This window comes from Macrobrachium rosenbergii, chromosome 13, assembly GCF_040412425.1.
Source record: "Macrobrachium rosenbergii isolate ZJJX-2024 chromosome 13, ASM4041242v1, whole genome shotgun sequence".
In the NCBI taxonomy this organism is placed as follows: domain Eukaryota; kingdom Metazoa; phylum Arthropoda; class Malacostraca; order Decapoda; family Palaemonidae; genus Macrobrachium; species Macrobrachium rosenbergii.
Genome location: NC_089753.1, coordinates 24,128,261 through 24,140,937, shown reverse-complemented (window position 1 = coordinate 24,140,937; position 12,677 = coordinate 24,128,261). Strand labels below are relative to the sequence as shown.

The following is a 12,677-nucleotide window of genomic DNA, read 5'->3' as shown; positions in this document are numbered from 1 at the left end:
ATTCTAAAAAGCTGGATTTCAAATTTTAAAAATTGTCTTTCAGTTTAAAACAAATGAAATTCAATTTAAAAAAAAAATGTAATATCATCTGAATGTATGTAGCGAGAATTCAAAATTCTCAAATCTTGAGAATTGTAAATTTTCAATTCCAGTTTTTTAAAATTCTCAAATCTTGAGAACTAAAAATTCAATTTCAAATTCTCGAATTGCGACAATTTCAAATTCTTGATTTTTGAGAATTTCAAAATTCTCAAATTTTGAGAATGACAAATTCTCAGTTCTGAGAATTGCACATTCTCAATAATTTCAAACTCTTGAATCTCAAGCATTGAAAATTCTTGATTCTTGAGAATTTGAAATTCTTGAGATCATGAATTTGCAATTCTCGATATTCAAGAATTTTGAAATTATTTGGATTTGAAATTTGAAATTTTCAAGAATCAAGAATTTAATATCAAGACTCGTGAATTTCAAATTCTTGAGAATCGAGAATTTGCATTTCTTGAGATTTGAGAATTTTGAAAATCTCTGAGTCAATAATTTGCAATTCATGAGATTCGTGAATTTTGAAATTCTTGCTACACAAATTCAGATGATATTACATTTTTTAAAATTGAATTTCATTTGTTTTAAATTGAAAATTGAATTTTGTTTTAAACTGAAAATTGAATTTCATTTGTTTTAAATTGAAAGTCAATTTTTAAAATTTTAAATCCAGCTTTTTTAAATTGAGAGTTAACATTTTTAATTTGAACTTCAACTTTTTTAATTTGCACGTCAGCTTTTTTAATATGAAAGTCAACTGTTTTAAAATGAAGTTCAATTTTTTAAATATGAAAGTCAACTTTTTTAAACTGATGTTCAATTTTTTTACTATGAAAGTCAACTGTTTTGAGATGTTCAATTTTTTTTACTATGAAAGTAAACTTTTTACAAATGAAGTTCAATTTTTTACTATGAAAGTAAACTTTTTAGAAATGAAGTTCAATTTTTTACTATGAAGGTCAACTTTTTAACAATAAGTTCAATTTTTTACTATGAAGGTCAACTTTTTAACAATGAGAAGTTAAATTTTTTTTTATTATGGAGGTCAACTTTTTTAACCCTTTAAAGTCCACCCTAGGTTCTATGGGAAATTTTTGAACTAATTGCATGTAATGAAGTATCCCATATGGGTGCCTCAAGTTGATACTAACTTTGATTTGCCCACAAATCATATGATTTTTATGGATTAATCACTTTTTTTTTAACAATTCTTATTGTTCCAATTCACAGCATATATAGAACCTTTATTACCTTTGATTATATTATATAACAGAAACACAGAGATGGTTTACTATTTAATAGGTATAAAAAATAGAGTATACCATACAGTACAATACTTGAAGAGAAAAACAGTTAAATACACTAAAACTACAACACTTACACTCCTCATACAGCCACCAGGTACATTAAGTAGAAAAATACTTCCAGAAAATAGAAAAATACACACACTTACTTACTTCACAACCTTATGAAATGCAGCAAAACAATTCCTATTGTCAGTGAGGCAGAGGGCCACCTTGCAATCCTCACACAACCAGCGGGACCTGTGGATGTGGCCCACGACAGAACAGAACTTGCAGGTCTGCCTCATACTGACATGCTTTGGCGTGTGTAGGGAAGTGGCATTCTGGGGGACTCGACAGTTGGCAAAACTGCCCGTTGGCCCCGTTTAGGCAGAGGGAAATCTCTGGTGCCAAGAGAATTCCTGGTGATTTTGATGGTCAACGTCCTGAAGTTTCTGAGCCAATTGGAGATATCCATATGGAAGTCCTTGAGGGGCTTTGGGTTAGTCTGCAAAGCCAAGCAATCCCTCTTATACAAAATCCAAGCGTTGCAGATGATCAAATCAAGGAGGTAAGCAAAGAGCCTCATGTAGTACCTCTTTGCTTTGAAGGGGGTCTTGTAAAGGTGGGTTAACATGTCACTCTTGTCAATGCCACCCATGCAGTTGTCGTACATCTCGATGACAGATGGGCAAGGAATGGGAACCTTCTTCTTGGCTGCCCTGTCGTACTGCTCCACTGTACTCATGGGCTCAACACCAACATCAGTGGACAAGATTGTCACAACGCTGTTGCCCTTCCATCTTGCGACAATGATGCCATAAGAAGAGACGTAGTCCACTGTACCTCTTCGTGTTAACTTCTTGCCCATCTCCTTCACAGACTTCAGGGGAGGCTGACCAACCCTGTTTTCCCTGGCAGTGCCCACATACCGGCATCCATACTCCGATCTCAGGTACTTGGCCAACCCTATACTGGTAAAGTAGTTGTCTGCATACACTGCTGAGTGCCTGGGGTCCTTGATGGTCTTGACTAAGGCGACAACAGACTTTGTAGTCACAGACATGTCTTTCTCCTCTTCAGATAGCTGGGTATGGTGACTCAAAAAGGTTGTCTCCCCTTGGTACATAAGAATATCATGCACAAATCCATCCATGCTGGAGCGGCCGAACAACTTGTAGCCCCACTTGTCAGGCTTCTTGGCTACATACTGGCGAAGGTTACCAGCCCTTGTGCCCTTATAGGCGACCACCACTTCATCAATGGAATGGATAGGAGTCTCAGGCACCTTCAGGAACTCTCTGTTGACCATGGTGAAGGGGACCCTCACCTTAAAGAACCAATCTTGGGAGTCTGCTGCCTGGTCATTGTCGTGTAAGTGTAGGGAAGAACGAATTGCCTTGAAGCGGTTCCTGGACATGAAGTCTGCAACTTGAGGAATCCTAGTCTTCACGGCCCAGAAGTCGACTATGCTAGGGAGAGGAACCAGGCCATTTACACAATGAGGCCAAGGAAGACCATTAGATCCTCTCCTGACATGTGGAAGTTGCTGCCCACATCCTTCTGTCTTGCATACAGGTTGGATTGGAATACAATGTGTTCCCTCAATTCAGCTGTAAAGAACTGGGAGAAATATTCATAAGGCTCCATCAAAAAATCCGGCTGTGGATGAACGTAGTTGGGCAGGGGCTGGACATCAATGTTCTTCTTCTTCCATTCATCAACACGAGGCCTCTTAGGCTCAGGCTCAAACTCAGCTTCCTCTTCCACAGGCATCTCCTGAGGGACAACAACACTGACCTTGCGAGCTGAAACAAGAAAAAAGTAACATTAGTGAAACAGTATATGAATCATGAAATATATATATGTGCTGGCAGTGAGCATGTCTGTGTATGTGTAGTGAAGTTGGGTGTGTGAAGGGTATGTACGGTGTGTGTGTGTGTGTGTGTGTGTGTGTGTGTGTGTGTGTGTGTGTGTGCATGTGTGTGTGAGCATGGGTGTGTGTCAGTGAGCATGCAAGTGTGTGTGTATGTGCCAAAAACAGATAAGTTTAAAAAAACTCATTGTTTAAAAACCATTTAGAGAGCAAAAAATTTAAAGGACCCTTGTAACAACAAGACTTTTAAAAACTATTCTTAAAAACAAATTTCTCCTCTCTCTCTCTCTCTCTAATTTAAAGGACCCTTGTAACAACAAGACTTTTAAAAACTATTCTTAAAAACAAATTTCTCTCTCTCTCTCTCTCTCTAAGTATGTCTCATACTAACCTCTAGAGGTAGGAGAGTCAAAGGCATCCTCCTGAGTAAGGCCTTCGTCAGGAACGTAGGAAGGGTCGTCGTCGTCACTGTCAATGTCCAAAGGGCTCACATCAACATCGCTTCCTTCAGCATCGTCAGGGGCTCCCCATGGTACACTTCCCTCAACCTCCAATGCAGCATTGTGACAGCCATAAAACATACGGCTGTGAATCTGCAAAGAAAAGAAAAAATTGTTAAAATCCATGTAATGAAAAAAAATGTAACTTTGTCTATCAAAAACCTATCATTCACTCCCTTGTAAGGTAATAATTTATATGAACATGAGCCTAATATCTCTAAATCATCACTATTATTTCTAGATATAATGTTAAAATTATTCACAATTGTATAAAACAAGCACTAACAAAATTTGTTAGGTGTCGTATTCTGCCGGCTGGTTTAACCGTTACGGTCCAAAAGATCCCATGTGGGATGAGCTTTCTCCGTCTAAACTTGACCAAAGTATCCCATGTGGGATCTATACTTTTTCATTAGTCATTACAACACTTCAGTAACACTATAGCACTTCAAATCCACATAAAAAGGAAGGTACATCACTAGGCTTCACTATTTCAAAGTCACTGTGTACTTACCATGATTACGAAGGTTGTGGAGGGGGAGAGATCCGTGGAGGTGGCAGAGGCACATCTTGACCATATTCTGACCAGAGCAGGAGTAAGGTGTCTCTTGAATGCCTTACAGACTTGGTGAAAGAGGCAAGCGGCTTGTGATTGGCTGATTCGAAGAGCAGAGGGGTGCAGCTATGAGTTGCCAAAGCATCAACTTCATACTTCCTCAAACCTGTCAGCTACGACTACCACAAAGTAGCTATTTTAAAGATCCCATATGGGATCTTTGGTCGTTAAAGGGTTCATTTTTCTAAATTGAGGGTGAAAAGGTGTAGATGGTACTAGATGTTGCCTTCAAATTTTCCTGTTGTTGTAAATAAAAGCCATCTATAATTTTATGGGCAGATATTTTTCTATAATTTCCATTGTGGTAAACTCGAGTCAATGCTTGCACTTTTGCTGTAATTGTTTCTCATTGCTAACAGTCAAAAGATTCAGCTCAAAGGTAAATGAAGCTGGTGCGCATACCCAATTTGAATGAGACGATGACTAAATTTTTTACATGGGAGTGCCAAAATCAGTACAGCACTGTAGCTACTTTTTCCATATAAAATCAAATTTTTTTCTTTTCATGTTTTACTAACCCTATCTCTGTTGCTCCACTCATTAATGCACTTAAGAGCTCAAAAGACCATCCTTACAACCTAAAATGAAAAAATGCATAACATGAGGAGGAAGACTGAACGAGAAAGATTTTTTCTAGGGTATCACATAGCCTATGCTATTGGTCTTCCTTAATGGATTTTGTTACTTATCGAAAAGCCAGGGCCCCTAAACACTCCATTAGCATGCTACCAAATGTACGAAAATGAACACAATTTTTTGTGATAGCAAGGTTTTTGCTACAAATTAACTTGCTTTACTTTTATGTTAACAGTATGACAGTAGCCATCTGTAATATATAGACAGGTAGTAGTCTAGTTACGATGGTGATATGTTACAATGGCCCCATTGTTACTTGAAAATATCATAACTCGGAAGCAGCCTAGCCTACACTATATAATCTATACATATACTGTACTATGCTGTTAATTCTTTTTTAATTTTTAATTAGTTTGTAATTACTGCATTAATATCAACTAATTCTGGAGGTTCAATGCAGATGGGAGATTTCGCTGCCAGTGCACCAACAAACAAGACTTATGATAACACAAAGAAACTGCATAACACAAACAAGAATTGGAAATGTACTGTACTCGACAAGATTTGGTCCGTCGTCGGCATACTTGAATGATGTCAGGCTATTGATGGCTACATTGAACTAAATATTGGAAGAGCAGGATGGTGACAATAAAGCAGCAGGTTCATCAATTTGCTCCTCTTCAACTTTTATTTCTTCGACTTTTAGTTCATGAGAGGGTTGAGGCTCAAATGTGGTGGAAGGCGATGGCACTGGAGCTGTTTCCTTAAGGAAGTAATCCATAGTGGCTTGCACAGTGCATTTTTTTTGTTCCTCATAAATGACTCTGTAACATGCAAGAACATCTTGAACTCCTCTCTCAACTTTAGCAAAGTGTTCCAAGTCCACATCCAATTTACTGAAAAGTTTCATTCCGTACTCAATTGCGGCAAATGCCTCTGCCATTTTTTTCGGCGTAAACTTTTGCTCTGGCTCTTCTTCACTTTCTTCTTCCTCTTCTGCTCCTTTTCTCTCTTCTGCAAGTTCAATTAAATCTTCTGCTGTTAGCTCTACATCTTGTACATCTAAGAGTTCTTGGATATCTTCCTCTTCAAGTTTTAAACCTAAACTTTTCCCAAGAGACACAATCTTTTTATTAATTTCCACAACCGCTCCATCCTTATCAAAACCTTTAACTGAGTTCACATACATTTTTAGCAGATTTTTCCATATCCCATTCATACACTCTTTCGTTACCTCCTTCCATGCCCTTCCGATGTTCAAAATGGCGTTCAGAACATTGAATTCCTTCCAGAAAGTTCTGAGATCTTTGTCCTTATTATCCATAGCCTCAACAGCCTGCGCAAACGTGTTCCAAAGATAATAAGCCTTGAACGTAGCCACAGCACCCTGATCCATGGGTTGTATGAGAGAAGCTGTGTTTGGTGGCAGAAACACAACTTTTACATTCTCGTTAATATCTCCGATGTGCTGAGGGTGGCTGGGAGCATCGTCCAGAATCAGCAGAATTTTGAAGGGGATGTTGTTTTCCCTACAATATTCCTTCACTTCTGGAACAAAGCAATGCACAAACCAGTCTTCAAATAGGTGTGCAGTCATCCGTGCTTTCTTATTATACCGGTAATACACAGGAAGCATATGTTTGCTGATTCCTGCTAATGCCCTCGGATTTGCAGAGTGATAAATCGTGAATGGCTTGAGTTTATACCCAGCCACATTTCCCCCAAGTAGAAGAGTCAGTTCATCTTTGTAAGTCTTAAACCCGGGCATCGTTTTTGCCTCTTTAGTGGATGTAGGACCGTTCAGGCATTCGCTTCCAATACAGTCCTGTTTCATCAACATTAAAGATTTGATCTGGCAAGTACCCTTCACTAGCAATGAACCTGAGCAAAGCATCCTTAAATTTAGCAGCTCCTTTGGCATCAGCACTTGATGCTTCACCGCTAATGTTCAAACTATGAAAATTATGGCGGGTTTTGAAACGATGAAACCATCCACGACTTGCTACAAAACCTTTGCTGTGGGTGTCATCATAATGTTTTTTTAGTTCCTCGAAAAGCAAGCGCGCCTTTGTTTGAATGGTCAAGAGGCTGAGAGGCATACACTTTTGTACCTGGTCCTCCATCCACATGACCAGTCTATGCTCCATTTCCTCCAAAGGACCTGCCCTCTTCTTAGTTATAATCGTCGAATGAATTGAAGCAGATGCCTCTACAGCGTCCATTATCCGTTTCTCGTCCTTAATGATGGTGGATACCGGTGACTGTGATAGACGCTCATCACATGCGATGGCCATGACTGCCTGTATAAGATGTAATAAATGTAAAATCACAAATAAATAAACATAAGTACTACACCACCTGGGTTTAATGTTGCCAGAGGTATAAGCACTTTGTTGATTGTGGATACAGTGTTTTTGTCTTTATACCCATTTTCTGTACAGCAGGGAGAGAAAAAAAAAGAGAAAAAAAAAAAAAAAACTCATTTTCCAATCTATTTGATTTTGTATTTCCACTTAAACCTTTCCATCTTTTTCAATATTCAATGTTAATTAAATCACAAAAAGGAACTCAGCCTACAGTTTTTAATGATTCTTTTTCAATATTTTTGGTGATTTTCTTTTTTTATCCTGAAATAGGGTGAAAAATAATCATAGTGAGGCAAGAAACTAAAATGAATTTTTCTATACAAAAATTTTCTTTTCATGACAAAATTAAGTTTCATATATACTTACCGAGTAACTACATAGCTATAGTTTTAACTCGTGCGGAAGCCTTTATTTAAAAAATCGTGACACCACTTCAATAGTTTCGTGTAGGTGACAAGCCCCGCCTACTAACGGGAGTACTGGAAAGACTAAGCAGAAAACCTCATTCAGTTTGTGCCTCATGTCCATGAGAGGGGAGGAGGGCGGGCTCCGATTCTGTAATTACTTGGTATGTATATATGAAACTTAACTTTATTATGAAAATAACATTTTCATAAAAGTAACTTAGCAAGTAATTATGTAGCTGAATCCCACATTGACAGGAGGTGGGACACGTGGCTATATTCTACTTCAAAACATTAAGTAATAGTAATGAATTTGAAATAGAAAAGTTTGCTAGCATTGAAACAATGCTTGTTGTTTCCTTACCTGGTAAGAGAGCTACTGCAGGTGAAAACTGCCTCTGGTTGGTGCTCATCTTAACCTGTACTGGCGTGGCGGTCGAGCCATGGGTCACCTCTACTTAAGTGGGAGCTTTGCAGTGGAGGGTAGGCTTGATTGCTGGAAAATCATGCACAAGTGCCCTTGTCCTGGCACAGTACCAATATACAAAATAACCAAACAACGCTTTCACCTACATTGAAAAAACCACAACCCACCCACTGAGACTGGTGGGTCCTCCAGGTACACTGTACCCGCTGGCTCCAGAAAATTTGACACCTTACTTCAGGGCGAAGAGATAATAAGAAAAAAAGAGATTCTTATTCTTCCTCCTCTGATACTATGCCAGCCACTGAAAATGGTCCCAGGGTACTGCAATTTTCAGACACTGTTTCAACTTCTTTCAAATAGTGAGACTCGATGATTGGTTTGCACTTCCAGTATGTTGCCTGAATAATGGAAGTGAGGGACATATGTGTCTGAAAGCCAGTAAGGTTGAGATTGCCCTTATGTCATGAGCTTTGACTTTAAAAGTAGGCAAAATGTCCTCCTGAATCTGAGAGTGCATCTAAGAAATTAAGTCTTTGTCGAAGGACAATGCGTTCTTAGTCAGAGGGCTATTGACAGAGCACCAGAGGTTACTGGATGGTCCCCTAACCTTCTTGGTCCTGGTCAGGTAATAACTTAAAACCCTAGCAGGAAAAGGAACTCGTCTTCTTCAGAGCCAAGGTATCCGTTAAGGACTTAATGGAGAAAGAACAGGGGGTCCAGGGCTTGGAAGGGTCCTCGTTCTTGGCAAAAATCCAAGGATAAAGTAGCAAACTGTGTCTCGTGATAAAATTGACCCTTTATTGATGGCTTTGAACTCATTAATATGCTAACAGTATCCACAACCACTAGGAGTTTTCCGAGTAAGGTTTCTCCAAGAAGAGGAACTAAGGGGTTCAAATGAGAGACTTGTATTAAGGACCCGTGTTTAAACACTGAGCTAAACACAGCTCTACACCCCTTAATGGTGGAGAACAAGAGATGCCTAGATCTCCTTGGGTAAAGAAGGAAATCCACAATTTGTGTCACCGGCATCTCAAGAAGACACTATTCTGAGACACCAGCTTTGGAAAATTGTCCACTTAGCCTTGAAGACACGGATAGGCAATCAATGCCTGCATCTTGCAATAACCTCTGCAGCACATCTTGAAAATCTTTACGCTCTGACAAGTTTCCGGACAATCTGAAGACTGTCAGGCCAAGAGAGGACAACCCTTTGGTATCTCTCAAAGTGAGGTTGTCTAAGTAGACACAGTTTTTGGGGAAGGAGTCTCATAAAGTCCACCCACAAACGTAGCAGGTCTGGAACCATTCTTTCATAGGTCGGAACGGGCTATGAGTCATCGTAACACTGTGATGAACCCAAGATTTGTTCAGCACTTCCCTGACCATGTTGAAAGGTGGAAAGGCTTAGAGGACTAAGTAATACCATTCTAGCAGGATGGCATCTGTTGCCCATGTTAGAGGGTCCAGGCCGAACAAAATAGAGGAAGGAAAGCGATGGTTCCATGAGGTGGCAAACAAGTCCAATGTCGGCTTGCCCCATATTTTGCAGATTCCGATAGACCAGGGGATGGGCTCAGTTCGTCCACCAGAATATTTACTTTGCCCTGAATAAATCGAGTGACTTGGTTCACTCGATTTTGATCTGTCCACAATAGGTCTCTAGCTGTCTGGCAGAGAGAATATACAGTAAGTGAGTGACGCCTCGCTTTCGTATGTGCGTTAGGGCTGTGGTATTGACTGAATGGACTATCACAGTCTTGTTGTGAACAAGGATTGAGAAGCAATGAATCCCTAAGTGAACTGTTTTCAGCTTTCTGACGCTGATGTGAAGAATCTGTTCTTCTGGCCACCACATCCTGGAAACTTCCTGGTTCCCCAAGAGGACTCCCCAACCTAGAATCGAGGAGTCTGAATAAAATTCTAGGTTGGAGTCTGAATAGAAGTCTAGGTCTGGGCTTGGAGGATGAAGGGCTTTCCTTCCAAAAGTCTACATTCAGACTGCCACCACTGCCAGTCCGACCTGAACTCCAGGTTTATGGGAATTGTATAGGTGTCCGGCGGTGTTTCCCTGTCCCAGTTGGCCTTGAGGTAGAATTGCCAAACTCTCATATGAAGTTTGCCTAACCTGACGAATGTCTTGATGGACGACAGAGTCCCCAGTAGGCTCACCCATTGATGGGGTGAGTAAGACGAAAGGGCTAGAAACTTGTTGATCGTTTGAAGGCAGCTGGTGATTCTCTTGGCAGATGGAAAAGCCTTAAAAGTCCTAGAGTTGGGACTCATCCCCACATAGAGGAACCTGCGACAGGGCCAACTGGGACTTCTGAAGGTAGATGATAATTCCCAGTCCTGAGAGGGGAGATGGTCAAGTCCTTCGTGCACCTTTCCCTTGAAGGGGATCAAGAGGCAAGTCGTCCAGATATAGACTGTCGTTTATGCCTACAAATGGAAGTCATTTGTTAGAGGAGCGAGGACTCGAGTGGACACTTGAGGTGCCGTAGAGAGGCTCAAGCAAAGAGCCTGAAACTGGAAGATTTTAGCTGTCGCCAGGCACTCCAAGAGAGGACAGGAGTTTAGACACTGATGTGGGCCGCCTGAGAGAGTGTCCTGTAAGACGAGCCTTAGATACTTCCTGGAGCCTGGATGGATGGGGAAGTGGAAGCATGTGTCCTGCATATCCAAGGTTATCATCGAATTGCCCTCGTGAAAGGACTGACTGGTTCATCTCCATCTGAACTTCGTCTTCCGGACGAAGAGACTGAGGGTGCTTATGCTGAAGACTGGTCTCCAAACCCCGATGATTTGGGGACCACAAACAAATGGAAGTAGAAGCCTTCTGAGTTGATGTCCTCAACTCCTTCTATGGCTCTCTTTTGAAGGAGAGAAGAGACCTCCTCCAAAAGGGCCGAATGTTTTTCTAAGCCTCTTGAGAAGGCCGTCAAAACGAAGGGAGAATGGACTAAAGGGGGCTCTCCATGAACGGAATGGAGTTTTGCTCCCTCAAAACTTTGACAATCCACTGTTCTGTTCCCCTGATACTCCACTTCTCCCAAAACTCGAGAAGACTGGCTTCCACTTATGCATGGAGGACTTTTTCCTCCTTTCTGGGCAAGGACTTGAGGTCCTCTTGATAGAACTGGCCAAGAAGCAGACATTGGAGCAGGCCCTAGACTGGATGGGCTTACTCCCATGAAAGGGATGTACGCGGAGAGGAGAGACCATCTTAAGAACAAACGCAGACGAATCCTTGGGGTGTCTGGAAGAATGCACCAGAAGTAGACTTCTATTGGAGGTCCGACTTCTGGGCCTGAGTGACTCCTTTAGTAGAAAGGGAGCACTAAAAAACTCATTTCTTCAAAACCCCCATGGAGAAAAGAGCCACAAGTTCAAAAAAGCCATCCCTGATGGTCCTGTCTGAAAAAAAAAAAAAAAAAAAAAAAAAAAAGACTCCTAGCCAGTCCGAGGGAAAGTCTCCAACCAAATCATTGCCATCTTTAATCTTCTTGGCTAGAGCTCTTATCAACCAGTCCAAGAAACTGAAAGCTTCAAGCAACTCAAAGAGGTCAAGTTCTGCCGGTGAAAAACAATTTTTGCCGATGAAAACATAGAGCATTGGGAAGGAGCTTCCCCGGTGGAGTTGAAAAGAACACTCCTACAGATTAAGCGCAAGCAAGGCAAAATGAAGGAAGCCTTACCTTGCTCCCTCTTAGCAGAAAGCCAAACTTCAATCTCCTCGAGTCCCTTCCTAGAAGATGAGGAAAGCACCACTGTGAGGAGCTTAGATCTGTCAGCTGCATGGCTCCTCATCAGGAAGGTCAAGGTAGGTGGGACCATGGCTAGTTAGAGCCAAAAAAGGGAAGAGAGCTCACCTGCAAAGACTGAAGGAAAGCTGCATAGGCTAGGTGATATGAGGTCGGAAATGGGCACTTGGCGCTCCAAGCAGGGTATTGGTAATGAAGAGTTGGCGCCGGGCGCTTGTGAGAAGACGGGCGCTTGAACAAAGACAACAGGCACCTGAGAGGGATTGTTGGGTGCTTGGGAGCCAAATACTGGTGCCCAAAAGAAGTACGCTCAAGAGAGAAATACTCCAGCTGTCCAATGCGCCTCATAAAGCTTGAGGACTGCGCCCAGCTCCTTAAACTGCAAGCTGGGCAGCAGAGAAGAGCTGTTAGTATCACCTGCGAGCCTCTTCAATGGACGAGATGAATCTAGAAAGCACTTATGGTGCTTCCAAGTCCGGACTGGAGTCTAGAGAGTCAGACGACAACTGGAGGACATCCAAGACGCCTTTCCAGTGGCTGTCTATCGAAACCTGGGATATACGTGCAACAGGTTTGACTGAGGGGGCAGCAACCCGTGGGAAAACCTCACCAGCCTCCCTTAGACTTCCGGCATGTCTTTTCCCAGGTTCAGGGGAGCAGGACAGTGACTTTCGTCTAGGAGAATTGGCGGGACGAGAAGCCACCTCCTCCACTTGCATAAAACTCTCCTGTCCAGATGCCTTTCCAGGCTGTCTGCCTATACCTGGGAACGCAAACAGGTTCTCTGAGGGCAAGCTGACCCAAATCTGCCAACCCCATG

General features: G+C 41.5%; 1 protein-coding gene across 1 annotated transcript in view; it reads right to left on the bottom strand.

Moving 5' to 3' along the window:
• Positions 1 to 1,328: 1,328 nt before the first annotated feature.
• Positions 1,329 to 12,677, bottom strand: part of LOC136845036 (uncharacterized) — a 91,367-nt gene continuing 80,018 nt past the window's right edge. The window contains 4 exon segments of the mRNA XM_067114745.1: positions 1,329 to 1,677; positions 1,680 to 2,825; positions 2,828 to 3,136; positions 3,596 to 3,797. Of these exon segments, the coding sequence (XP_066970846.1) occupies positions 1,499 to 1,677; positions 1,680 to 2,825; positions 2,828 to 3,136; positions 3,596 to 3,797 (1,836 nt within the window). The 3' untranslated portion in view covers positions 1,329 to 1,498.